Raw genomic sequence first — 27373 nt, 5'->3', positions numbered from 1 at the left:
CACCTTTTTGTGCCTAGGTGGCTTCCATGGTGCCTTGCGTTCAATTTACAGTTACCCAAACCCTTCTTACAGCTGAGCGATGTCTTGAAACAGGCAACAAAGCGGGTAATGGTGAATCTAGTAGGTGCTGTGGCTTGCTGCGTTATGGATCTGTGCATATCTAGTACCACCAGGTATCCCTGCCTCCGATTACGTGGTGCAGCATGTCCCCGCACTGGCCACGGCTCATTCCCCGATGCTGCAGGGGTCAGCCCCATGTCGCGGTCCCGTACAGGTCCTGGGGAGATAGCCTGCAGCAATGAAGGGTGCCTCTCTGAGATAAAATGACCTCGTCTGTCGCCGACGTGCCAATGTCACAGCCGTATCACTAACTGCAGCCACAGATGTTAACTTACAGCTATGGTTTTTTTCTTCCCCCTCTTCCTGCAGGTTATAACTGAGTAGCCCTTATGACCAACATGAGCTGGAGCTTTCTAACCCGCCTGCTAGAAGAGATTCACAATCACTCCACCTTCGTGGGGAAGGTCTGGCTCACCGTGCTCATCGTCTTCCGCATCGTCTTGACAGCGGTGGGCGGGGAGTCCATCTACTCCGATGAGCAGAGCAAGTTCACCTGTAACACCAAGCAGCCCGGCTGCGACAACGTCTGTTACGATGCCTTCGCGCCGCTGTCACACGTCAGGTTCTGGGTCTTCCAGATCATCATGATATCCACCCCTTCGGTCATGTACCTGGGCTATGCCATCCACAGGATCGCCCGGTCGGCGGAGGAGGAGAAGAAGTTCAAGGGATTCAAGAAGAAGAAGCAGTTTGCTTTGAACTGGCAGGCAGTGCGCAACATGGAGGACCCGATGGAGGCTGACGAAGAGGAGCCCATGATCTCTGATGACACAGCAGAAAACGAGAAAGCCAAAGCCAAGCCCAAAAGCAAAGAGCCACAAAAGCACGACGGGAGGAGGCGCATCCAGCAAGAGGGACTGATGAAAATCTATGTCTTCCAGCTACTTACCAGAGCTTCGTTTGAAGTTTGCTTTTTGATAGGGCAGTATTTGCTGTACGGTTTTGAGGTGGAAGCCTATTACGTCTGCAACAGAGTCCCTTGCCCTCACACTGTGGACTGCTTTGTGTCCAGGCCAACAGAGAAGACCATCTTTCTCCTGGTGATGTACGTCGTGAGCTGCCTGTGCTTACTGCTGAACATGTGTGAGATGTTTCACCTGGGGTTTGGGACCATCCGAGATGCCATTCGCAACCGGAAAATCAACAGCTTTAGGCAGCCTCCCTACAACTATGCCTACCCAAAGAACATCTCCTGCCCTCCTGAGTACAACCTGGTAGTGAAATCAGAGAAGCCCACCAAGATCCCCAACAGCCTGATGGCTCATGAGCAGAACTTGGCTAACGTCGCTCAGGAGCAGCAGTGCACCAGCCCAGATGAGAACCTTCCGGCAGACTTGTCCACCCTTCACAAACACTTGCGAGTGGCCCAGGAGCAGTTAGACATAGCGTTTCAGAGCTACAGCAGCACTCAGGCCAACACGCAACCTTCTCGAACCAGCAGTCCTGCCTCAGGTGGTACGGTGGTAGAGCAGAACAGGGCCAACACCGCCCAGGAGAAACAAGGTGCTAAACCCAAGGCCTGCTTGGAAAAAGGGAGCTCAAGCAGTAAAGATGGAAAGACGTCTGTATGGATATAGCTTCGTCTGAAAGGAGAGAGGGCAGCGTAAGCGGGGTTTTTATTTTGGTTTGTTTCTGGTTTTCGGTATTGTCTTCCGTTTGTTTCATAGGGCACAGGCGCAATTTTTTTATGGAAGTCAGGAGAGAAAACGAGCTTCAGACCAATTTAGTGCTGTCTTCCAGTACGTTAACAAAAGACATTTCTTTCCTGTTTCCGACATGTTCTCCAGTTGGGAACCTCCAGTGAGCAACAGCAAACCCCCTGCATCTCCCACCCCTTCGGTCACGACCGGAGCCCCCAGCAGAGACTGTACAACACGCTGTGATGGGATGCAGAGCTGCTGGTGGCTCAGGAGAGAAGTCAGGTTGGCAGCGAGCAGCTCCCCTCCTGCATGGCGAGGCTAGAGTGCTGTAGGTCAAGCAGTGTTTAATTACTAAATATCCTTAATCAAAATTAATTTCTGATCCCTTGATAAGAAAGAAAACAACTGACATATTGCATGAACCTTCATGACACGCTGACAGCTGATGTCCTGCCTGAATTGTTAGATGCTGTAGCAGGCGTTGCTGGAAACGAAGGCATCGTTCGATGCTGCAAGCCACGAGCTGGCACCCACATCAGGTTATGGGGCAGAAACATAGCAACTGTCCTACACAGGGAGACCTAAAAGCGTAGCACAGCGCTGAAGGTTTTTGTCTTTTATTCCCCTGCATCGAAGCAAAAAGCAAATACGATCAAACACTCCGCGGCAGGAGCGAGCAGTGACATTGCGTCACACCAGTGCCTGCGTAGCACTTGCTACAGCTGTGATGGGAATCGTTGCAGTTACAGAGTCATTAACAAACTGCTGCTTCACATCATCAGAAAGTGCCTTTATGCAACCAGGAAAACAAAATCATAAAGGGTTTAGACTTCTTTATTTGCTGAATATTAGTAGAGATTGGAAAATCAGTGTCGGCAAATTTGTTTTTCTGTTTAATCAAACCCTTATAAATAGTGGCAGACGGCAGATCTATGCATAGTGTGTATATGGTGTGTGTGTGTACATGTACGTATATATACAGACACATATGAACACGTGTGTGTGAATATAGACATAGAGAGATATATATAAATGTAATATCAACCCTCTGGTAATTTCACAGCCTTCCACCTCCCCTGGGAAAACCCGGCTGGTCCAGGACTGTGGCTGATCTCATCCAGGAGCAGTTTTTGCGCTTCTAGCCTCCAGCCTCCCCTGGGGAACTGGCAGGTTTCACACACTTGCTTGGGGGCTTAGCAGAAGATCTGGCTTCAGTGGGGACAGGACCAGGACAGTAGCAGGAAGTTTTCCACCAGTTTATGGGGAGCTTTTTGAGCTTGGCTTGGTTTTAGGGTGGTTTTCATGCAGCTACAGGAATCTGGGGCATGTGAAAACCAAGTTGCTGAGCTCCAAGGCTTCTGCTAGTGCTGAGGACGTGCTTTGTCAGGGTGGTTTCATCCTGTGTCTCTTGCACATCTGCGGGGCTGTGGCTTTGTTCCCCTCCAGTAACACAAAATGGAAAGAAAACCTCATCACTGGGAGCACAGGGAGCATGTCCTGCCGAATGGTAGAGGCTGAAACCAGTCACTGCCCCACTCTGCCACGTCTCAGAGCGGGTCTCATCCCTGAGATGTTCCCAAGATGCCTGTGGCTTGGCAGATAATCTCGCAACCTCCCAAGAGTCCAACGGTTGATTCACCACGGTGGAGAACTCCAATAGGCAGAGCCTTCAAGATCAAACCTAACACAAAAGAAATAAATCCTCACCAAACACAGCACCGTCCCTGTGCGAAGCTTCTCCCTTGGGGCCATGCCAGCCACCCAAAGTCTCATGCAGGTCCCCATGCCAGTATTTCTTATTGGATCTACGTGACTTCTTGCTGGGCATCTTCCTCATGTCCTTGAGATTGGTCTCTGAAAGCCTCGAGGATGCCTGTTCCCCAGGTGGTCGGGCCCTTTGGCCAGTATGAAACACCTGGGTATGGCCTTCAGCTCCTGGTAACTTTGACTGAGCTGTGCCATGCCATGCCATTAGAGAACTGTGCTGGCAGCAAAAAAGTAGGTTCAAAAAGAAAGCAAAGAAACATCCTATGAGGTATCCAGCTACAAATATTCAGTATGGCTTTGCGTAACAGTCTGGGGAACACTTTCAGGCTTGTTCCTGGTCCATCAGTGAAATGCCTGGAGCTCTGCCCGCTCTCACTGCTAGAGATCTTCCCCTCGAAAATGGACAACCGCATCCAGGAGGAGGATCAGTGCATCCCCACACCAGCAATGGTCAGGAGGAACACGCATCTGTCGTGTGGAGGGATGGCCTTTCTGCTGTGAATTTTGAATGAAAGGTTCAGAAAGTTCACACCACGGTGGTGGGGAGACAAACATATCCAGCTGCGCTGCTGGTCCTTGTCCCGCGTGCGGGAACGTGTTCTCCTCCTGGGCTGGGGCTGTGCTGGGCCATGCAGGAGAGGCTGGTTGCTGACAGTGGTGCTATCATGAAGGTTAAATGCATGCCCAGGGCTGCTGGGGAGGAGAGCAGAGGTGCTGCTGGGTGGAAATTTGCTCCCTAGTAATTACAGCTGTCCAGGGCACAAGCTTGTCCTCCACACTGATGTGACTTCTCGTTTATCGCCAGCCTTGTGTCCCATGGGAAACTGTGTGTATTTAAGTCACGATCCCACGGGAAGGATGGAAACCCTGAGGAGAGCGATGCTTGGATGCTGCCTGGGCTTTTCTGATTCTTTTGAGTTGAGCAGCAATATCACAGCCCCGGATAAACTTGTCTTTCCCACGCGATGCTGGAAGGCGCTGTGCTGTGCAGGAGTCCGAATTTTGGATTTCTCCTGCCCATACCAGCGACACCTCCCTCAGCCCCAGACATGGCTTGAGCATTTCCCAGTGACTCAGATCAGCCCCTCGGCTCCCACTGACCTGCAGATTCACCAGCGAGTCACCAAACACAGGGATGGGCATGTGCCTCCCTTGCTCTGGCTTCAGGAAACCATCCTAGCAAACGCCTCACCGTGGAAAAAAGCAGGGGGCAGATTTTAAGCCAGAAACCCCAGAAGTTGGTCACAGGGACATGATCAACTCATTAAACCCATTTTATACAGCAGGGCTATTACCCCCTGTCCCAACGATATAGCTGGTCAGTGCCCAACGGGAGGAGAACCCTGGGCTCCACGGCTGCAGGCTCAGAGACACTTAGAGCAACAGGGCTGGAAAGTACCATGGATCTTCTCACCAAGTTGCCACCATCAAATGCTTTCTTAATGGCTAACATGAACCCCTCTCACTGCAACCCCTGGCATCTCCTCTCCTCAGCAGACACAGAGAACATCTCATGCCTTTAATGTCTGCAGAAGCTTTTGGGTGTTTGAAGACTGTTTTCATCCTCCTCAAGTCTCCTTTAAGCTAAACAACGCCAGTCTCATCAACCTTTCTCCAAGGGCTGTTCTTCCAGCATGGTTTTCCTTTGTGTCTTTGAGCCTCCACCAGCCCAGTCCACGTCTTCCCAGCAGTGCAGCAGCACTGGCCCTCGGGCCAGCTTTCCACCCTGCTCCTCTTCATGCACCCGTCCGCCACCCTGGTCCTCCTCGAAACCCCATCTTCTGCAGCCATGGGGATTGCCCCTCTCTGCAGACGTGTGCTTGTATGGCCAGGATTTTCCTGCCCTCCTTCAAACTGCCTTTTTATTTTCACACCACAGACCCAGTACGCCAAGCGGGTTTTGAATGATCAGTTGGTCCTGCAGCAGATTTGCAGCCTCCTCCCGTCTGGTGTCACCATCACATTTAATACGCACACACTGTTTTCCATAGTCAGAGTCAATAATTGCAATACTGACGAGTACTAGAGCCAGGGCAGACTCTTGGGTGATCAATACAACCTCCTCATCAGGCAGGGAGACAGCGTAACTGCTCTCTCAGCCGTCCTTCCAGCCAGCCCCGCTCATTTATCAGGCTTGAAACACTTCCTTGCATAAAATGTTTTGCAAATGGGAGCTGATCTTGCTTTCCCATGTTTTCCAAGAGTTTTGACAGGGACAGAAACACAAGGGTACTCTCCCGGCAGGACTGCTCCAATGTCGTGGGCTGCCTGGGAGAGATGCAAAGTTGTCTTCAAGGTCCCAGCCAGCCTGGAGGACACCGCTGACTCCTCTGACTCTGGGGAGGAGGGACCCCAGTTCTCCCAGATCCCATCTGAGCCGCACACGGGAGCCAGCATGAGTCAGACAGCCCTAGAAATATAAAGGATTACTATTATTACATATATTGAGTTGCTCACTTCCCCCCCTTCCTCCTCCACTCCTTGAACTCTAAATTGTTTAGGATATTGTGTCTTTCCACTGAGTCACCACCACAAAGGCGACCGACATGCATTAATGTCTCTGCAGGAGCAACTCCTTTCGGGGCAGGAGCAGAAGTCCCCTCTTTTATCGTGTCAGTTTGGGAAGGAAAAGGATAGGGAGGCAAAATAAGAATAACCACAAGCAAAAAACCCATCACAACCATTGCAAACTAAACCGTCATCTGAGGAATTTCAATTAGACAACAGGCAGCATCGGCCACGGAAGAAATGCCAGTAGTATAATTAATGCTTTGCTTTTTTTTTTTACAGATTAGTAGTTTTGTTCACACACGAAGACGGGGTTTAGCTTTGTAGCTGAACTAATCGTAAATGTTGACTCTCTTGCTAAACTTGGTCGGATAAAGTGCCCACACTTATATTTCTATTCCTACCATTCAGGGCCAGGAATGTCCCATGTAAAAGCCAGATTACCTTGTTGCTTGCATTGCATTCCACTGGGAAATACTTGAACTTAACTCAAGGCCATAACCAGTCTGTGCTGTTACGAAGTTTCTGGGATTGTTATTTTTTTTGTTGTTCATTTTTTTATGTACTAACTGTATTTGTACTAGAAATTTTTTTAGTATGAGGTTGAATCTGTAAGTATTTTTCAGTGTAAATGTTACATCTGGACTGTAGCTAGAATATTAAACACTGGTCAAAAGAGAAAGATGCATCAGTCCAACTCTTCAACTGGCTATTCCACATCCATTACTAATAAAACGGAATAAAGCTTACATTTTGTTACAGTATGTAAAGCGTGTGATGTTTCTGTGAGAAGGGTGCTGGGTGTTGATGACAAGAAATTCTTCTCAATCTATTATTTGCCTGTTTTAGCCTTGTAAGAGCTCTATTTTCCCAGATACGGCTACAAATCACTGCAAAATATTTTTGCCTTAAGAAGCAGTTGACCTTCTAGTTGTTTGGGATGTGTCGTCTCTCTGATGAATCACTGCCTACAATTCCTTCAGGCATAGAGCTGAAACTTCTTAGGAAAGCCTGTACTTTCAAAAGCAAGAAAACTTTGCAGAATCTGGGAGAATGGATGATTCAAGCTGAGCAAATGATGGGAAAGCACTTGTGAGAAAGCCCGCTTTTCCCAATGACCTCAGTCTTCGCTCCTCCCATTAAATGACAGGCACGTTCACTCACAACCCCTGTCCAAAGAGTCTTCAGGAAACAAATTCTGGACAGAAACTTGCAGTTTTTCTGTTTCTCTGGCAGTTGTGGTATCTTTACAACTTCTTTGGCATGAGCAGGACCGGCTCCCACCAAGGGACAGAGAAGAACACGATCCCTTAACCAGGCGACAAGGAGGGTCAATAGCCAGAGGCACTTAACCTCGCAGGTCACATCCTTTGCAGTGCTACATAAAACACCCAAAAGAAAGAAAAGCTTCGTGAAATAACTACACGTCCTTCAAACCAGCAAGGTCTGAGGAACAGGGTAAACTCATCCTTGCTGTTGGCTGCTGTGTTGGTACCAGACTTACTTGGATGGAGAAGCACCCATGGGTGGCTGACCTTAGCTTGATGTGGGTGCTAGCCACAGACATGTAGAAATGAACCCTGTAGTGAGTCTTCCTCACCAGCAGCCTTCATCCCTCGCTTCCAGGCTTGCTCAAGGTCTCTGTGCCCCAACCCACGGGTGGCCGTGTCCTGCCCCGATGGCTCAGGCAACCGGCATCAGCGAGGAGCGAGTGAGTGAGAAGCAGCAGAAGGACTCTTGTCGCCAGGTCACCTCCAAATTGCTGCTGCTGGACAGCGTGGTGGGGACAGTGTCCACGGAGGGAGGACACAGCCCGAGGGTGACGGGGCCCCTGAGCCTAATGCTCAGTAGAAGGAGGAATGGCAAAAGCAGCCTCCATCTGCCTGTATTTTGGGAAAACACAGAGCAATTGCAAAACCCCTCATTTCTTTAGAAAGCCAGGCTAAAAATACTAGTGACTCTCGCATCCCATTCTCTCTGGAATCACAAGAACCATCTTTTTCATTAGCTGCTTCACGCTGCAGACAGTATTGCTGTCAACAGCATCTCACGAGCTCCTAATCACTCCCTCTAGGGAAACGCTAATAACAGCTTTACCTTCATTTTCAGCCCGGCTAGCGCAGAACAGCCCCTTTGGTGCACAGACTTGCTCCTTGCAAACTCAGCTGTCACATTGCTTTATTTCTGCGTCCAGCCTTGCAATTTCCCCCTGTCCTCACTGGCCTTTACGTTGCCCAGGCCAGCCATAATCCATGTTTTCCTTTCCAAGATTGTGCGATATCGTTCCCTTGCCAGAAGTGCTGCTATGGTTTACCGCAGCCCCGTGTCCCGGCTGCTGGCTGCCTGCGACTGACCTCCTGGAGCACAGCTCGGGGAGTATTTCATGTGCAGGGTTAGGATTGAATAATTGCAGCTCACGTGGGTTTGTGGATGAGAGTTCATCCTTAGCACCCCGAGAAAAAGCTGGAGAAAATGAGTTTATTATACCAGCATTAACCCGCAGGGCTGGCTGCAGAGACAGCAGTTATCCCCGCTTTATGCTAGTGCAGCTGGGTTATGGATGAATAAACACCAAGGATGAGCCCTTGTGGGTGGGAGCCCCGGGCTGTCCTGCTGCTGCGGCAGCCAGCAAGCCCCAAAGACGGCAGGGTTTTGGGCAGCGGGAGAGCAGAGAGCGGAAAGCTGATGGAGCAAGAGGCTGCGGGCAGCTTGTGCAACTGCCCAGGGACCGGGGAGGAACAGAGAGAGAATATCTGTCCTTTTTCACCATTTTCTTAGCTGTGAGAAGGGTTTCTGAGTTGCCCTGACAGGCCTGCCTGGGTGAGAGATGTTCCACTGAGGGGGGGGTTTCGAGGGATGTCCCGTGCTTAGCCAGGGACATTGCGTCTTGTCACCCTGCCACCCCGTGCTGCCAGCTCTCCTTCCACAAACACCGCTAGACATGACAAAGCTGGTGGGGGACGATTCCTCGGGCTGACCTGGGTGCAGTATCATGAATAAGAGGGAGCTGTAGCTTTCATGGTCTCACCATGACGTGGAGAGCCTTAGGTACAGAGGAGGGACTGATCTCCACTACCGTCAGATGCCTGCACGGAGCTGGTCCCCCCAGGAGTCCATGGGGAGAACAGACACTTCTTCAGCTGACGTGATTCAGTTTACGCAGAGACTTTGGGGTGAAATGAAGCACCCTGAAAGCGTTTTTTCATCTCCACCACCTACAAAGGAGCTCAGCCCACTCAAATGTCCACATCTGGGTAGATGAATTCCATATAGGAGAGGGCTGTTTTCCCAGTATAACTTTAGATGTTTTATGTCACAGACTCTGGCAGAAGTCGACCGAGCATCGCAAATAATTTGCTTTTCAAAATTCCCCCTGCCTCTGCCAACCTCACTCAGCTCCAGGGCATTTTGATGCTCCCCTAAACTGCCTTCAAAGCACAGAAACGAAGAGGAGAACTGAGGACACAGACTCCTTTTACCATGCTTTCCTTTTTGTTCAGTTGCTGAGCTGAGACTGTGGCTTCAGAGGGCAGGAAGGCGAGGATCCGTGACCATATCTGGGAGCTTTAAACACAGCAGACAAGTCCCTGTAATGCCACGCTTGCTGCTTGAAGTACAGCAGGTCAGATGCAACCTCTGCTCCAACCGCAGATACCAGCAAGGGAGATGACATGACTCAGCCCCACAGCATTAATCCTACGGGAGAGCATTAGCCAGATGCAATATTGCTTTCATGAGCAAAAGCAGGAGGATTTGATCCCGCTGGAGACAGGTCTTGCTGTGCTAGTGGAGTTTAAACTCACTGTAACTTCATCCCAACAGTGCTGAGCGATGGATGCGGAGGACGGGAAAGAATCACCCAATGTCTGCCAAAGTAATCCCACGGAAAGCTCTGGGAATCACGTTGTCCCTCCGACCAGGTCTCAGGTCCTCTATTTTTGGTTGACAGACACACACTCAGCGAGGGCTTGCACAAACCTCCCCCTGACTCTCAGCACTGCAGGTCTTGACCGCACCGTGGCTTTCCTCAAACCATTCCCTGAGCCAATTTAATCCACTAAACTGGCAGAGTTGTATTTTCTGACCACCGAAACGTTTAAATACTACTTTACTGGCAGCATAACTCTGCGCTAAAAGAAAAGAAAACCCAGAGAAAAGTGAATAAAATCTGTCGGAAATGGAAAATCAACTAAAGGCTCAACCTGGCTTCCTGGTTCTTTTCCATTTTCACTCTTCTTTCCATTGCCACCCTTTCAAATACGGTCTGTGAGGTCTGATACAACACGTGCGATGGTTAGGAGGCAGCACAGGCACGCATCGAGAGCCGGCAAAGGGCTGCTCATGGGGCGGCCACCATCTGCCTCTGCGTCTCGGCGGGTGCAGCAGGGATGGGGCGCCAGGCAAAGAAGAGCCAAAGCTGGATCCAGCTGCGGGTCCACGGTGCCCGCTGGACCCTGGAGGCTCAGCCCAGCTGTGCTTCCACATACGTGACTTTCTCCCTTCTCCCGGACCTCTGAAAAGCAAAGCACAGCTCCTGCTCTTGGCACGTTCCCACTTCCAAGGAAAGGAAAAAAAAATGATGGGAATCAGCTCTCTGCATCTTCAGCCCTGATTTAGAGGAAGACGGGTTTCCTCAGCCCCATTTTTTACGTGCAGCACATGCCAGCAGCTGGGCAGAGCATGTTCGCACGCCAAGGTCACCTCGAATCACATCCGCCGCCTGTTTTTATTTCTCCACCTGCTCTGCCTGTGCAGCTGCCTGACAAGCGTCACCTCCGAGCAGGGCCAGCGCTGAATTCAGGGGCGAACACGCCGCATCGCTCGCCACCGCCGGCAGCGGATCTGTCCCCCCCCACAGAGATATGTGATAAGGTTATCGCTGCCGGGGCAGGCAGGGAACACCCGGTCCTGCCTGAGGACCAGCCGGCTGAACGTGCCGTCTGCTGCCGTTGCATTTGCAGCTCCTGAGAAACGAGCCCCTTGGCTCCGGGTTTTCGGTTTGGTGGGTTTGTGCCGGGGTTCAGCACCGGCGCTGCCTGTGACGATGAACAACCGGTGGCTGCTTTTTGCAGGGTTCATTTTGGGCCAGCCAAAGCCCGCTCCCTGCAGAGCTGCACACGTGCTGGTGTTGGCAGCGGCAAGGGGCAGAATGGCCTTAAACCGACTTGCGACAACCGGGGAGAAGCAATCACAAATGACAGGCATGACTCACGGCCATTTCTTGAACGGTGGGATGAATTCCAGCGTAACGAGCCGCAGCTAAACCCGGGGCTACCCGGGCCCTTCAGACTCCACTTCCCACCGCGCTAACGAACATTAAAGAGGGAAGGGAACAGCACCTTCAGCTCCACGCTTTCAACACGGGGATTTTATTTCCACGTGGTGTCGCTTAGTAGAAATTCCCACTGTCACACGCTATCCTTTATTCCGGAACAGAGCCACTGGCCGTTTTTCCAGGAGTGTTAAATGAGGATGGGGGCAGCTGATGGGGCCTACGGACACAGCAGTGACGGAGCGTCAAAACAGAGCGGAGAAGGGGAAGCTCTGGAGCAGCAGCGCTTCCCAGCGCGCCAGCCCAAACGTCACTGGAGGGAAGCGGGTACGTACCCTGTCCGGCTGCCAGGGGATTACAGGCTCAGCGGGGACGCCAGACTTAAGGGGGCAGGGACGCTGAGAGCGGGCGCCCAGGCCCAGCTCCGCCATCGCTGCCCGATCGCTGCCCGATCGCTCGGGAGGGGCGTGGCCGGCGGGAAAGGGGCGTGGCCGGCGGCGCGCCCCACCCCTCCCCGCCGGCAGGTGGCGCCCTCCCCGCGGACACACACAAGATGGCGGCGGCGGCGGCAGCGCGCGGCGGCGGGCCCCTCTGACAGCGCTCGCCGCCATGTTGGTGAGGGCGGGAGCGGCGGCGGCAACGGCCGCCCCGCGCGGGCTGCGCCGGTTGTGGCGGGGCGGGGGGAGCGGGGCCGCCGCCTGCTTCCCGCTGGGCCGGGCGCTGCTGGGCGTGCGGGGCGCCGACACCGCCCTCTTCCTACAAGGGCTCCTCACTAACAACGTCACGCGGCTGGTAGCGGCTGACGCCACCCCCGCCGCGGGTCTGCCGCGCGCGCTCTACGCGCATGCGCTCAACGTCCAGGGCCGCTGCCTGTATGACGTCATCCTTTACAGGTGAGACCAAGCGGAGGGGCGGGGGGGGGGGAGCCGGGCGAGGCCACTGCGGGGGGGGGGCGCTGTTGCTATGGAAACGGGGGCGCGCGGCCTTGGCGGGCTTCTCCGCGCTCGCAGGTCGGTCCTGTCAGCGGCCATGTCAGGCACCGGGGTCTAAGGCATTTCTGGCTTATCTTTATGAATTAACGTGCAAAAACGCGCTGGCTCGGTATATTTTTCATCACCGGCTGTGGTCTCTGTGAGTTACCCCGGCAGAAAAGCGTAATCTTAATATTTTTATAAAGCGGCCCTCGGGGCAGGCCCCAGGGGCGGCATCTGTGGGTATATTTGGGCCGTATTACAACATCTCATAAATACACCTGATGCAGATGCGGTGTCAGTCAGTGAAAAATTGGGCTCGCGCGCTGTCGGGTCAGTCGTTAGTGGTGTGGTAACTAACGGAAGGCAGAGCTGAAGGAAGCTTCTCCTCCTGAAAGTCACCTCGCTTTAGGTAAGCGCGACTGGTGCAGAAAACTGCAAGGCCAGACTTGTTTCCGTCCCCAGGAGAGGTGAGGGCGGTCTTTGCTAGAAATGAGTGGAACAGATGGCTGAAAAAGTTTAAATATTTCGCTACAGGGAGCTGGCTGCTGCTCTTCTGTGCGCCAGGAGCCTTCGGTGAAATTCCCCAGATCTCTGGATTCGCACCAGGATCAAGATAAAGCGTGTTGGCTTCCGCTGCTGTGGGGGTTTGTTTTTCTGACCTTGTAGGTGTTACTTTTTTAGGCTTCACGAGAGTCCCGAAGAAGAGCCGCACATCCTGCTGGAGTGCGACGGCGGCGTGCTGGACGCCATACAAAAACATCTGAAACTGTACAAGATCCGGAGGAAAGTAAACATCGCCCCTTGCCTTGACCTCTCTTTGTGGGCCGTCGTCCCCGGGGAGCAGGCTGGAGACACCACCAGTTCCCTCGCTAAATCTGCAGACCAGGCTCTGATTTTAACTCCTGACCCCAGAACAGAAGTCATGGGCTGGAGACTGATTACAAAAAAAGGAGCAAATCTAGCAGAGATTATCCCTGGGAGTCATATTGGAAATATTCAGGATTACCACAGGCACAGGTATAAACAAGGTAAAGCCAAGTCCTGTTTTGCACTCTGTGTCACTGGATTTTGGGAAATTTATTTATTTATGTATTATCACGGTTTCATCTTATTATCAGAGTCCATACGCTGGTATAAGACAGAGGAATAAATTATAAAAGCTGCATTGGTGTGTCTCAATGTGTTTAACCTGTTAATAAGGACAGGTATTATTTGCTACTTTCAGGATAAACGTGATCTGGTAGCGATAATTCTGTCTGGTGGCAGAAGCAATATTTGGGTACAGTTTCCTATTACTAAGATTATGAGGCAGTGGGTCAGGAATGCTAACAGCTAAAGAAAACCAGGATTATTCATTTTCTTAGAGGGAAACTTGAGCGGTTTGAGTCATTTTGATTATTTTGGGATTACGCACAGTCTGTGTGTTTTCCTTGTTGCTAAGGGAGGAAAAGGAAACACCCTAACTTACTTTCCTAAAAATGTATGACTGGATTCGCAGAGGTAACTCAGAGGCCAAGGGGCGGACGTTTGATCTGAGAGGGAACTTGGTCCGGGAGCCCCTGTGCCTGCGCAGAGCTCCCATTGATTTTACTGCGTCTACACAGGTAGTGGGTTCAATTAATTGGCAGCCTGAAAGATGATGGTCCTCCGCTTATCTGGTTTGGAAAAGGAAGCTGTTAATGGGTCAAACTGGGCTGGACCGGTGCGGTGTGGTGTGCCACCTCCCTGAAACACCAGCACTCGTCTTGCTGCGCCGCTGCAGAAAGCTGGGTGCAACGCTCTGCTTTGAAAAAATACTATTTTTGTGTCATTGGTCACAAAAAGAACAACTACTTACACAGACATGCGGCATTTGGGCTTTAACAAAGAAAGCTGGCTAACTTATGTTCTTTAGCTTTGAAGAAAATAACTCTTATTGACATTAAAGTCTACTCGTGGGGCGGGGGTGAGAAGGATTTTGGCGTTGTATGTACGTCGATGCCTTTGTGTGGGAGTCTGCATCGTTCTGGGTGCTTCAAATTTCCACCGGTACGGTTGTGAAGTGCTGCAAGCTTCGTGAAATTAGGTTCTAATCCAGTTCTCTGTTTACTTTTAAGAGTAAACATCATTTGTGGCTAATGATTTCACTCAGGCCCGAACCGGAGCACTGGGAAGTTCGTTATTTCACACTGCTTCTTATGCGTTCTCTTGGTTTGACGACTCACAGAGGAGGCATATTCCAGAAATCTTAAATACTGACGATTTTCCCGCGTTTACCTGTTGGTTTTACTGTTCTCCTAGGAATTCCCGAAGGTGTGAAAGATCTCCCTCCTGGAGTAGCCCTCCCGCTGGAATCCAACCTGGCCTACATGAACGGCATCAGCTTTACCAAAGGCTGTTACATTGGACAGGAGCTGACAGCCAGGACCCACCACATGGGTGTCATTCGCAAACGTCTGCTGCCAGTCCGCTTTTCAGCTCCTCTTCCCAAGGACAGCATTCCCGAGGGTGCCGAGATCTTAACTGAATCGGGAAAGTCGGCCGGCAAATTCCGGGCTGGAGGAGGTGAACTTGGTATAGCTTTGCTGAGGTTAGCTAATATAAATGAACCACTCTGCCTCAATATAGCGGGTGATAAAGTGAAGCTCACTGCAAGTATACCCGAGTGGTGGCCGAAAAACGCTAGTAAATAAATGAGGAACCACCACTCGCACATTTGCCTTATGGAGAATATATTTTGTGTGATAAGTTTGGGAAGGCGACTCCGCCTTCAGCTGTTTTTTGTGGTGTTTGATGTGTGTGTGGGGGGCATTACAGGATTCTTCAAATCGGGACTAAACAGCAGGAACCGAAAACAGCGGCGGGTCGCTGAGGGCAGGAGGGTAACCTGGGAAGCGTTGCGGGGAGATCCGTACAGGGTACGCAGGGAAGCGCGCCTTTTTTTGTGGGTGCCCCCTATTTATTGAGGGGTGCCGCCACGTGTCCTTGGGGTGGGCTGCTGCTGAATCTTCAGTCCACCGCTCTGCGTAGGGTGCGGTGCGTGTTCAGACTGAAGCGAGCGATGGGAGCAGGAGTTTCCCCGTTGTATGCACTGAACGCTTCTGTTCCGAATAACCATTCTGTGGTATTATAATGTTTTGTTTTTTAACGGAGAGCATGCTGCTCTTACCTTGCGTTAGATGTATACTCAGGCTAAAGTTTTCACTGCAAATTACTCCTTGCATTGAGCTGCTTCTTAAACTTGCTGACTGGGTGGGTGTTTTCTCCCACCACTCTAACTGCTAACTGTGTTCAGGAGGAGGAATACCTTGTGCTCCAGGTTTCAGACCTTGCCTTGAATAAGTCATCCCTGGTAGGAAAGCTCTCAAACAGCCCGGTCCCGTCCCCTGCTTCCGCGCCGGCAGAGGGAGCACAGCCAGCAGCAGCCAGTGCCTCTGCCGCTCCCGGCCTCGGTCGCGCAAGGCTCCCTTCGCTCCAACGACTCTTTCAGAAAGGAAAGCGATATTTTACAGAAATAAGGTGCACTGGGGTGACGATTGTATTGGTGTACTGGTGCTTGGCAGAATAATCCCTTACTAGAAGCATGTGCCCTCCAGTTGCCAACAACAGCTGAGGGGTGGATTTTTTTGGCATCTCCATCTTTGCTCTGTCATCTCGTAGGAAAATCCTCCGCCCTTTCCCGAAGCCTTTGGCCGGGGTTACCTCGGTCCCTCCACAGAGCTGGCGAAGGGACAGCGTGTCCCCGTCTCGGACCTTTGCTCCTTCCCTCGGCGTTAAGCTGCAGTCCCTGGAGAAGGGGTTAATGCCACACGTGCTCTTGGCTTCGCCGGGTGTTCCTGATGGAGGATTTTCACCTGATGGAGGATTCTCCTCTGGCTGCTTCACCGCCACGCTTGTTCTGAGACCCCTCTGTACCCCTCGTACAAAAACCTGTCCGGGGTGAGTCCCTCCTGCCGCCTCCAGCTGAGGTTTTCTCCATCCACCGTCCCCTGTGGGTTTGCAGAGCAGCCCAGTGCTTCAGGGTTTCTTTGCTGCTTTTTTCTGCCTCCTGCTGCTCTTCCGTCTTCGCGCTTTTTCTTGCTTCTCCAGTCAATACATTCCTCTTTGCCGCCCCAAAGCCAACCAGCTCTGTGCCTCCTAACCCTGTCAACCTTCACTAATTTACGGGAGCCCTGTGTATTTTTGTATCACAATAAATCCATGGCGCGCCCGCTCTGGGGGCGGCGCGTGTGCGGAAGGGCGCGATGAGAGAGATGAGCAGGCGAGATCCCATGCAGACCAAAAAAAAAAAAAAAAACCCTCTTGCATGCGTATTTGTGACAAAAACCATCCAAAGCACATTCTGCTGCTGCTTCAGTGTCACTGTTACTGTGAAAGGAATTTATCCGTGAAAAATGCTCATATTGGTTAAAACTCTTTATGCTTGCTGTAAAATGAGTTTGTGGAATATCTCATTAAAAGTTTATTGTATCAGTAATTTGTCTGAAAGAGAAGAGACGCTACCTTTTATTTACCTTGTGTGAAGATACACAACAGAATACTTTTTTGGGTGGCTTGCTGACAAGAAGCGAGTCTTACACTGTCCGTCGCCCCTTTGTCAGCTTTGAGGTTCTTAACAAAGTCCTTCTGCTGGAAAAATAAACGAAACCACAGTGCTTCACCCTTTCTGGATCCTCCGAATGCGACAAAGGCGAGACTGTGCCGCCCGCGTGGGTGCCGCTTTGCCAGAAGCGGCTTTTCCTCTCTGCCCCCCCGTTGCGCAAAGCCTCCCCGGAACAGTTGCGTTGTGCCGGTACGCGCACAGCCTGAACAAACACCGCGTTTCTTCTCTTAGGGGAAGCCCTGCATCTCTTTTTCTGGCGCACGCACGTTTCTTTTGTCTTCTTCACGTATTTGAAAGGCTTTGCCGTTGCCAACAGCTGCGGCTTACAAATGCGGGTGCTTAGACAAAATACGCACGCGGGTTGATTTTTTTTTTTTTAGAGGTACTGGGTCGCTTCTGGAGGAAGGATGTGGCAGAAATCGGAGAGGGCAGCCCCAATCCACGTTATCCTTATATTTTTATTCTCCCTCACAGCCTGCTCCATCGGGAACGGCTTGAGCTGGGCGAGCGTGGGCTGGGAGGCCAGGGCATCTCTCTTTTAGGCACAGGGTTGATGTTGCAGGGGCGTTTGCCTCGCTGGCGGTCCACGACAGGGCGACTCTCCTTCAGCCAAGGTGGGACGGAGCGAAGCGCGGCGAGGAGCTCCACCGCCGACCGAAGCCACGGCGGAGCCCGCCAAAAAGGGGCCAACAACCACCCACCCGCGCGCCGCCTCAGCCGAAGGGCTCAAATGTTCTCAGCGGCGCTTTATAATAAACGATTTCTGCAGGAAGGAGGAAACACGGAGAAATAAAAACACCGGCGCCAGGCCCGCGCGGCCCCTCCGCCGCCCCGGGGCGGGAAACGGGCGCGTTTGCGGTGCAGTTCCGTCGGGTTTTCCTGACCAACGTGGCGGCTGAGGGGAGCTGCCGGGTAACCTGCTCAGGTGCTGGTCTCGGACTAAATACAGCCGGAAAATGGGGGCTCTGCTCTCCGAGGAGCCACCCCCTTCTCCATCCCCGTTTCCAGGCCGTTCCCCCTCGCCGCCTCAGTTCCCCCTCGCCCTCCCCGCCATGGCGGCTCCCCCCCTCCCGCTCCGCGATGGTTCGCCCCTCCCCTCTCCAGCCCGCCCCCCCCCCCCCCCCCCGCAGTGGTTTCTCCCACCGGCGGCCGTTGGCCGCGCGCTCCCTCCCCTCCCTTCCCGCTCCCGCCTCGGCCGGAGCGCGGGAAGCGGCGCGGCCGTTGGGGCGGTTGCAACGGTCGGGACGGGACGGGGCGGGGGTGCGACGAGAGGGGGGATAAGATGGTGGCGGGTAGCGCCCAGCCTCCGGCCCTTCGGCCTGACAGGGCTTCCCGGGCAGAGGTGAGGCGTCAGCGCTGCCGCCCCGCTGCCGGGACGGGGCTGAGGGGGTGAGCGGTGGCGGTTGTGAGGAGAGGAACCGGCCTCTGCGCTGTGAGGAGCGGCGCCGGGGCTGCAGAGGGGCTGATGGGCTCCCTTGGAGGGAGGGGAACCCCTGCGGCTGCTGGTAGAGCAGAACCACGTCCATAAAGGACGTATCTGCGAAAATGCAAGGCTATCGTCATCTTCCCCTTGCCTGTCATATGCACCCTGTCAGAGCTCTGTGCCCGCTGGGAAGTTAAAGAGCCGTGAGCGGTGTTGACACACCAAAAATGAGTGATGTTTCTGCACGGAGAGATAGAAGAGAGCTATGAAGTAAGCAAGCGTTACAGCCTGAAATAGGGTAAGACAGGAGTCGCTTTCGAAGGCTGTGGAGGGGGATACGTTGAAATGTTTGGTTTCAGGAAACAGGAGGTTTCTTTTTTTGCCTCCCCCCCCCCCCTTTTTTTTTTTCTTTTTTTTTTTCCTTGGAAGCAGTGTTTGATTTCATTGTTATGGTTTTTACATTTCCTGTCGTAGTAAAAAGCCAAAAAAAAAGTTGTCTTGGTGTGGTGAGGGGTCTGGAAGAATGACTACTAATACTTAAGTCTACTGTATAAACAGATGTTGTTATTTTAATAAAAAAATCGCTGCAATCTGCTATTTAAAGTCTATCATTACTCGAAAGGATTCACACTGCTGTGGCCAGGTTGACGCTAGGAGGTTGCATATGAGCATCATCTTCACACTGAGTTACTTGAAGTTAGCAAGTTTAAAGAGTCCTTACAGATATTTCTAGCTTTATTAGTATTTTGAACACGTTTGCTGGCTGTTTATGCATTGCTGAAACCTTTGAAATCTTCAGGAGGTATCCGAATGCTGCACAGAGGAGAGTCACGAACACGGTGTGTTCTTCACAGCCTGCGGTGGCCCTGCTTTTCCAGCGGGCTCCTTTTCTCCAGCGTTTTCAGGGCAAGGGAATTTGGCAGCTTTCGTCCCCTTGTTCACAGCCATTGCTGCTGAAGCCACGCTCTGTTTACGTGCCCTGGGAGCATGTTGCGTGTTACTCTAAGAGGAGGGTGTAGCTACTACTACTTCTAGGTACTTCATAAGAATATTGTTGGGAGCACAGTTTCTGCTGGATGGTAGCAATGAGATATGCTACGTTTTGATTTCAATCTGTTCCCTCAACTGTTTGCCTGTGAGGTATTTTAACTTTTACGTAGACTCCGAGCCCTTCAGAAAAGGCTGTCTTGTTTTTTCTGTAACACGCTGTTCTCAAGCTAGCAGAAATAACTTATGCCTAAACTGTTTTTGTGGATTCGTGTCTGGATTTCTTCTCTTTCCCACTGTCTTGCCCAGGCCAAACGAGTGAGAAATTCTGCTGTCGGACTTCATTCGAAGCTATTGGGGTCTACTCACATCACTGAAATGATTGCCTGTACTTTAGTACTGTGCTGCCCTAACACTGGAAACGTTTGGGCTTTCTCTGTTTTCTTTAATCCCTGGTCAGAGCATGCCTTGAGATTTTTTGATATATTTTTTTTTTTCTTGAAACGCTTGAATTCAGTGGGTACTATCAGCAGCACTGGTGCAAGTACGCTATTCCAAAAACCTAAATGTGGAAATGGGTATAAAAGCTTCCTGTGTCACGTTTATATATGTTGTCATTCTCAAATTGTGCTTACATCAGGCAGCTGGAGGAGGCCAGTCGCCACCCCTGAATGCCATTACAGCTTTGTGGGGAGAAACCAGAGGGAGAATAGCAATAATGTAAACAAGGGCTGAGGTTTTTAGGGAGGGGTGACCTCATTTCCTACTACTGCTGCGTCAGAAAAGCTGTATGGAATACTCTTAAATAATACTTGGGGAAGGTTGCCTGCTGCCTGGCACTCTGCAGTGTATTTTAGCAGCGCTTTCCGCGGTAAGTGCTACAGTGATAGCGGCGAGGAAAGGACTTTGCAGAACAAGGTGATGTGACTGTAACTTAGTGAAAATGCCTTGGGAACAGCCAAAAACTTTGGAGGAAGTTGTTGGGGTTTTTTTCCCCCCCTCACTTTTAAGATCTTTTGTCTGTAGTCTGCCTGCATTAAGTTGTTGAAGAACCTGAGACCGAATGGTTTTCTGCTTTCCACTGTAACACTTCTAGCTGTCACAGGAGTTTTCTCACATTCTGTAAGATGGATTTTGGGGCAGTTTCCTTGTTCAGGGTGAACAACATATATTTTTAGATTTAACTCAGCTGACTTAAGTGTACGCTGAAGGATATCTTGAGCTTTTTGGAAAAACTTAGTCGGAACTTGTTAGCGCTCTGCTTTCTCTTTTTTTCTAGTCTCAAGCCTCTGTAATAGTACTTGACTGATTATGGACTGCACTTCCCAGCAACTGAACTATATTGTATTATACCTGGTTTTTTTCTTGTTTTCTTCAAAAAGATGAAAATGGCTCTGTTCCATTGTCTCTGAATTTCTTAATTTGCTTAAATTATCTTTATTCATTCTTTTCGTAGCCTTAAAAATATGGTGATGTGAGGGAAGGATCAGGGTTCATCTGAGTTAAGGCAAAGAGTTGTGGGAAAATAATGACTTAAGGAAAATCATGTAAAAGGTGATAAAACATAACTGTCAACGAGCTATTTGACTGAAAGTGGGGAGAAGGTAAGTCAGGTACAGCACTTTAGCATGAAGGAAAGCCTTGAACTAAAATAACCTTTATTTTTAATTTTTGTTATAGGAAGCATAGGGTTTGATTTGCTCACACCGCGAGTCTTTCATAGTTACTTAGCTGGGGTGAGCCAAATGATACCTTTCAGTGGGGAGATGGGAACAGAAGTGGCAGGTGCATCATCACCGCTGGCAAAAACCATTCGTTCCAGTGAATTATTTTCTCATGTGGCGATACCAAAACCCCAGAGGTACAAGGGAGGATAAACTTGTCATAAAAACTCTTGTACTATTAAATACGGTGTTGTTATACCCCATAGCAATTAAAAATTCCTTACTGGGTTGTATTTCCTGATTACAGCTTTAATGGTTTTGGAAGTATGTGATCACCTGAGAATAATTGCTTAGAAATTACTTCTTGCGTGGGAAGGAGAAGGAGCGTTTCAAATCCTCCCACACACTCTTCTTCTTCCCCATCTGAGGAGTGTTTCCCGGCCAAATAACGCAGTTCAGCTGTGTTTCTCAGGCAGTCCCCGTAAGCCTCTGCGGGAAGGAGACGGTTCCTAAGGCTCCCGGTTGCAGTCCTGGATCCCGTACCTCGGAGCTATTGCACAATAGAGGAAAGACTACAATTCCCATAGTACTTCCACATACTGGTACTCCAGTGACATCAGACATTACATGGCTGAGACTGGTTGTAAAGCAAGAAGACCAACAATGTAAGCTTGGTGTTTCTTTCACTTCTGTAGCAGGGCCTTTGGCAGTGTGAAATCTTTGCTTGCTAGGGGAGGATTTCAGTTGCTGCAGAGGTATTTGAAAGGGTGTGTATTTTGAAGAAAACATGAGGTGACATTTAAGGGCAAGCAATTTGGACTGTTTCTCGTGGTGTTGGTGCAGCTTAGAGACTCCTCTGTCTAGGAATAGCTATGTGGAGTAATTGCTTAACGCCAGCGCTGTTAGTTTGTCTCGAGGGGCCGTTTCCTTGCCCACAGCCCGAAATCTGCTCGCTTCTTTCTGCTGTTTTTGTCCTGCAGCTCGGAGGGGCGGAGGAGAGACGCTGTCCATAGCCTGGCAACAGTTTCCGTGTGCGTATAGTAACCGCGGCGTGTAGCGTGCGTCCCATGGCAGCGATGTTAGGGGGTGCGGCGGCAGCGCTGGTTCGGCACGGCGTGGGCTACGCCACCGGACTTGAAAGCACGGGGATCAGCTGCTGCTGCTGCAGCGCTCTAGTGTGTACAACTGGCGTGTTTCAGTGCCTGCGCTGCCTCTGCTTCCCCAGTGGCCTGTGGCGGTGGGAGGAATGCAGGCGGGGAATGGCTGGTGGTAACGTCTGTGCAGGTTTGTCTCAGTGGAGCTTAATTCGCACAACGGGGTGAGGTTTATGTGGGTTTTGTTGTTCGGGAGAGATGCTAGGTGTTTGGAGTAATACCGATATTTTAGGAAGCTGGAAAACAATCCAGTGAAGCAATTTTTGCAGTGTAATATTTGCTTAGGTTGCTGTAATGCTGTAGTTTGAAGTCAGTGTAATGATGTATTCACCTGACAGTGCCCAGCCTTTCGAGTGATCGCATATTGTGAGCACCTGACAAAAACACAATTCTCCAAACATAAATGTCTCTTAGTGTGGACCACCAGAGCCTTCCGATAGGGACAATGAGGAGACACTTAACGAAGTGGATGGCAAACTTGGGAATACTTGCTGTCGGCCTTCCACTGAGAAATGTAATAACTTCTCAAGCAGGTAATAGCTCTCCTTTTCGTTTCTCTTTAGAAACAGTTTAGATCTGTTAAATGACTGTGACAGCGTTTGCTCAAGTCTGCAATCGTGAAGACATCTACTTAGTACTTGAATTTCATAAAGTGAGGAGCAGGTCGAGTGGGAAAGCTGGCTTTATATCTAATCTCAGTAGTCTACTGAAATTAGTATACCAATCTCTAAATAATGATATATAGTGTATAGAGATCCTTGTGTAGCTGACTTTAAAGAAATTCTATTTTTTTGGCTGCATATGCCGGTTTGTGACTTAAAAGAGTTTGTTTTTACATATTCAGTAATTGATCATTTCAGCATTTTTGTTTGTTTAAAAATATATTTGGAATGACATTTTGATTTAGTGGAGTTTAAATTATATTAGATAGTCCATCTGTCAGAATGAATCTGGAAAAATATTTTGTAACTTCAGTTGGAATTTTATATTCCTAAACAAAAAGGTTTATACCGAGAGCGTATCAATACCAATAATCCTGTTTTACAGCAATATGTATTTGAAAGGATGTAATCTACAAATCGTGCACTTAAGCTGCCGTTGGATTTGTTGACTCTAAAGCGAGTGGAAGTTCAGTTAAAAACTCCGTACCTGTTTGTTTAATAGTCCCTTGTGTTTCCCTGGCCTACCGGGAGATAATGGAGCGTGACACGTGGTGAGGATTGTAAGTGAAGGTGAATATATAGAGGTAGCTGGTATTAAGTTCCCTTTTATTTCCATGGAGCCTGCAGCGTACTTGAATATGTTATTCAAATACTCAAACGTGTATTTGCTGACTAGATGTCTTGAATGTTGTAGGCTAGCTAGTGATAGATGCATTAAAGTAACTGTCTTCCGCCACCTGCGTAAAACTTTGTTAGCAGTCCCAAATTTGAACTTTTGGATGATGCGTTGCAGCTGAGTTGTGTTTGCTGTTTTTAAAACTGGCAGCTTCATGCCAATGCTTCGTGAAGGGTATTTTTACTTTTTTAATTGAGGATTAGGGTCTTATGGCCTTTATAAACAAAAAACCATCCTCTGAAAGTCCAGAGTAAGGGCAGGAGGCCCCAGTCATTTTTGTATGAAGAAGTACTTGGAAATAGTAGGACTCTGGTGTTCGAAGTACTTGTGACTTTGGACCACAGTTAGAGTTTCTAGATCTACAAAAATCTATCATTAAAAACAATAACAGTAAGTTTTTAAAAATAGTTTAAATGAATTGCAGCTCAGGGCTTTGTTTCTAAGCTACCTGCTGGCAAATTATTCCTTGTTTTTTCAAATTAATAAAGCAAGAATTGCAGTAAGTGGGGAGTTTACAAATTTGAATTTCTGAAATTACTAACTTTAGGAAGGCTGAAGTTATGAAAATTGCATATATGTAGCCACAGTTCCTGGCGGATAAATATGTATCGCGTGGTTTCCCAAGTGCTTACGATGCTTAATTTCTTGTCATTGGCATTCTAAGTTTTACTATAAATGTTGCAGACCTTTTCTGTGCATTTGGGATTTTTTGGCTGAGGAGGAGGTACCTCACAGAGGTACCGGCATACTGTTTGAAGGGTAGTGCTTCATAAAGGTGGAATTAAAGGACAGATTGGAATCTCTTCCCCCGCAAACTTTCTGCCATGTAGCTTTGTGAAGCAGGTAGGCCTAAATATAAAAGAAATTCAAAAGAGGTGTGTTAAAAAGAGAAGTGTGGGTCATTAGACTTAACAGCAATTTTCCCATGTAACTTGATTCTGGAATTTGTAAACCCTCAGGCAGCGTAGGTAGAAGTTTTTAGGCTTTCCTGCAATATTAAGGCAATGTTTCCAATTGACTTTTTTTCTCCGGAGGATTAGATGTGCTGTAGCATGCGGAACCGCAAAACCTGTGACTTTTCCACGATGGCATCAGCGTGTGTACACGCGCACACTGCATCCCTCTAGAAGCGCAATATAAGTCCACCTGAAGATACTACTTTTTGTATTACTTGGAAAAGCAGGCATTCAGATTAGCAAAACTCCCATTAATCCGCGAGGAATAATTCAAAGTTAAGTTTCATATTTCCTATGGCTTGTGTTTCTGTTTGATCCATGCAAGAAGACTGTGGAAATTGTGCGTGTCCGTATGTATGTACTTTAAAAAGCGCTGATGGGAAGATGAGTAGGCCTTAAACTCCTAAGAAAGACCAGGGGGATCGCTTTTTTTCAGGATAAGGAATGGTTACGTTGTCGAGGTGTCTGTCGTTCCCCCGGTCAGCTTTGAACCATCCGTGACATTCACTGAAACCGCGGGAGAGGTGGATGGATGTCTCTGCGGTAATGAATTTCTGTAAATGCCGTGGAAGTTGGCAGCTTCACAGAGGAGAGACCCAGATCAGTGTCCTCGCGGGGAAAAAGGCTTCCACGTGTGTTTTAGCGTTCAGCGTGGCCTGCTTATCCAGTCACGTTGCACTGGGTTTTAGCTGGTTGCCATTAGGATGAGTAGGGAGGGACTGGGGAGACCGAGAAGATGCAGTAGGGAAACTGCTGCCGTTAGGATGAGCTTGGGATAAAGCGTGACCGTGTAGGAAGCCAGTCATCCAGTCGTCAGTTTTCCCTGCTGATGGAACTCTCCTTCAGGTGTTGTGCTTGTGGTCCCTCGTCTTTTTGTTTAGAGTTCTTTTTGAACAATGTCGGAAGAAAATAAACTTAAAACCGTTTACAAATTCGGGACACGATATTAAAGTACTCAACGAGAACTTTTTTTATTTGTCAATTTAACACAGTGCAAGTTGGCAGTGCTTCTTTAACTAAAGCATTGGCTTCTACTAAAGCTCTAACTGTAGCACCCTCATGTCCTGAAGATATCCCAAAAGGCCTTTCTAGGAATGAATTATTTACCAGTTGTGCAATAAGCATGTGTTTGTATCAACCCCTAAAAGCTAAGTGATGGCCACAGAAAGTTACCATTGAAAATCCATTTTTCTGGAAGAGTTGGCTGGAGCGCAGAGGCAGCACTCTTGCCTTTTCTGAACAGCCGTGTAAATTTTAAGCTTTGGTTGGACTCTTACGTAGGTTGTGAAGCCTGCAACGCTGTGAAAGTTTCCCACGATTTGAAGTAGTTCTTATTTCGAGAGATAAATGGATTGTTGTTTGGGCTTTCAGAGATCAACTCATGCTTTGTGAAACCCACTTTTAAAGTTGCGAAGAGTTACACTGTGTCACAGAGGTAGTGATTAGCCACATCGTTAATGTGTATCATTAAGCCTGCTTTGACGGAAGAACAGGTAATAAATCACAAGTAGTTAAAAGATCAGTAAAGGTTAGCAGCTTAGACCCACATTGACTGAACAAATCATCATAGGGGGTATAAAGATATTACTAGTCATTCCTCCTGAGAGGAAACTGGGCGTAATAAAATTAGCACCTAGTTGCAATTTCACTGCAGAGCCCGCTATCTTAGCCTAAATACAAGGAGCCTAATCTTCCCATCTGCGTGGGCCACGGAGCTTTCTGTAGCGTCGAGGGTTGTATTGCTGCAGCGCTTGCCTTGCAGCACGGCGGGTGTATTGTACATGCACTGAAGGCCAACCGGCGCGAGAGCAGCAAGCTCAGCGCTTCCCAGAAGCATCGACGTATCTCTGAACTGTTCTGCAACCCATTCCTGGCTGCAGGCTTTCCTGTCGCTCTGAGCATGTTTCTCTGCAGCGTGGTGATGGAAATGCTATATGAAACCCAACAAAAGTGACTGTCAGAAATGGGTTAACTAATTCATCCAGCTCTTAGCCTGTTTCCAGCAGGCCCTTGGAAAAGAGAAGAGCGGGGACTCGACCGTGCGTTGAACAAATCGTTGTAGCAGACTTCAGGTTGGACATGAGATTAGGTGAATCCTTAGTTCTACCAGTCAGCAGGTCAGAGTAGGTCAGCTGCATTCGGGCGTGAGTACAGTCTGATGTAATCTTATTACTTTAGGAGAAGAGCAGCAACTTTGTTAAGTTTTAAGAATTTATCTTGATACGACTGTTGCATGCTTTATCTTGATTTATCTTAAATGTAAAAGCAGCCTTTCCCCCATTCATTGCTTCCACCAACTAAAGCTTTGTGTCCGTGAAGATGAAGCCTTTGTGTAGTGCGCTGACTTTTGCTGTGTCATGTTATGCAAACGGCTGCAGTTGGAGAAACGGCATCCGTGCAAAGTGCAGGCGTGTCAGTGGGCAGTGGCAACTCGATAATCTGCTTTTCAGTGGGGAAAGTATAGGAGGTTGTACTGTAACGTGTGGAAATGGATGTGCAGAGAACATAGGATTTCAGAATCGGCATGTTATACTTTGAGCTCTCTTGGGAACATGCTTTTATCACATCTGGTTTTGGATAGAAACATGTGACAGGAGCCAGCCTTGCCTTTGGCGTTGGCAGAAGCTGTGAGTCTGAAGATGGAGTGGAGCCCTTATATGGGTGCAGTCCCAGGTACCTGAGGATTGTTTGTCCTACCATGTGGTGGGGATGGGTGTTCAGACCTGCGGCAGATGTGTGCGCCCGTGAGCAGGATCACGGGGTGAGCTTACGTCCTGGCATGGTAGTTGTGGTCCTGTGTGATGCGTCTGCCTGTGTGACAGGATAAAGCTGAAAAGAGGAGTCTTGTCAGGCAATACGCCTCTGCCTGCGTGATCCTAAGCGCGGGACGACGCAGCTGGCTTTCCCGTTCCGGGACTCCGTGTGACCTGTGGTCAGCAGCTCTCGGATCTGCTGAGCTGTTTTGTCATGTGGGATCTCGCAGCGATA

General features: G+C 49.6%; 2 protein-coding genes and 1 long non-coding RNA gene across 7 annotated transcripts; 2 read left to right on the top strand and 1 right to left on the bottom strand.

Moving 5' to 3' along the window:
- Window positions 1-449: 449 nt before the first annotated feature.
- On the top strand, window positions 450-1697 carry GJC2 (gap junction protein gamma 2; the record flags this gene model as incomplete). Its single annotated transcript, XM_082304126.1, has 1 exon — window positions 450-1697. The coding sequence occupies one exon, from the start codon at window positions 450-452 to the stop codon at window positions 1695-1697; it is 1248 nt and encodes a 415-aa protein (XP_082160252.1).
- Window positions 1698-2617: 920 nt separating this feature from the next.
- LOC309591119 lies at window positions 2618-11778 on the bottom strand. Of its 2 annotated transcripts, none has more exons than XR_014228272.1 (3): window positions 7540-11778; window positions 6786-7413; window positions 2618-5937 (listed from the first exon to the last, which is right to left on the bottom strand). It is a non-coding gene; the product is annotated as an uncharacterized lncRNA (long non-coding RNA). The 2 variants fall into 2 exon arrangements; XR_014228273.1 differs by having other exon boundaries at window positions 2618-7413; window positions 7540-11527; window positions 11643-11776.
- A 71-nt stretch (window positions 11779-11849) lies between these two features.
- IBA57 (iron-sulfur cluster assembly factor IBA57) lies at window positions 11850-16737 on the top strand. Of its 4 annotated transcripts, none has more exons than XR_014228269.1 (4): window positions 11850-12200; window positions 12963-13309; window positions 14562-15779; window positions 15921-16737. XR_014228269.1 is itself a non-coding variant. In XM_082312957.1 (4 exons), exons 1-4 carry the CDS (start codon window positions 11917-11919, stop codon window positions 15600-15602), a joined length of 936 nt encoding a protein of 311 aa, XP_082169083.1. In that variant the 5' UTR covers window positions 11850-11916; the 3' UTR covers window positions 15603-16737. The 4 variants fall into 4 exon arrangements, 3 of the variants coding, with proteins under 3 accessions (XP_082169083.1, XP_082169082.1, XP_082169081.1); XM_082312957.1 differs by having other exon boundaries at window positions 14562-14850; window positions 15587-16737; XM_082312956.1 differs by having other exon boundaries at window positions 14562-14850; window positions 15556-16737.
- Window positions 16738-27373: the final 10636 nt, after the last annotated feature.

This window comes from Platalea leucorodia (assembly GCF_965183815.1).
Source record: "Platalea leucorodia genome assembly, chromosome: 1".
Taxonomy (NCBI): Eukaryota; Metazoa; Chordata; class Aves; order Pelecaniformes; family Threskiornithidae; genus Platalea; species Platalea leucorodia.
This window is presented reverse-complemented; position numbering and strand designations above follow the sequence as displayed.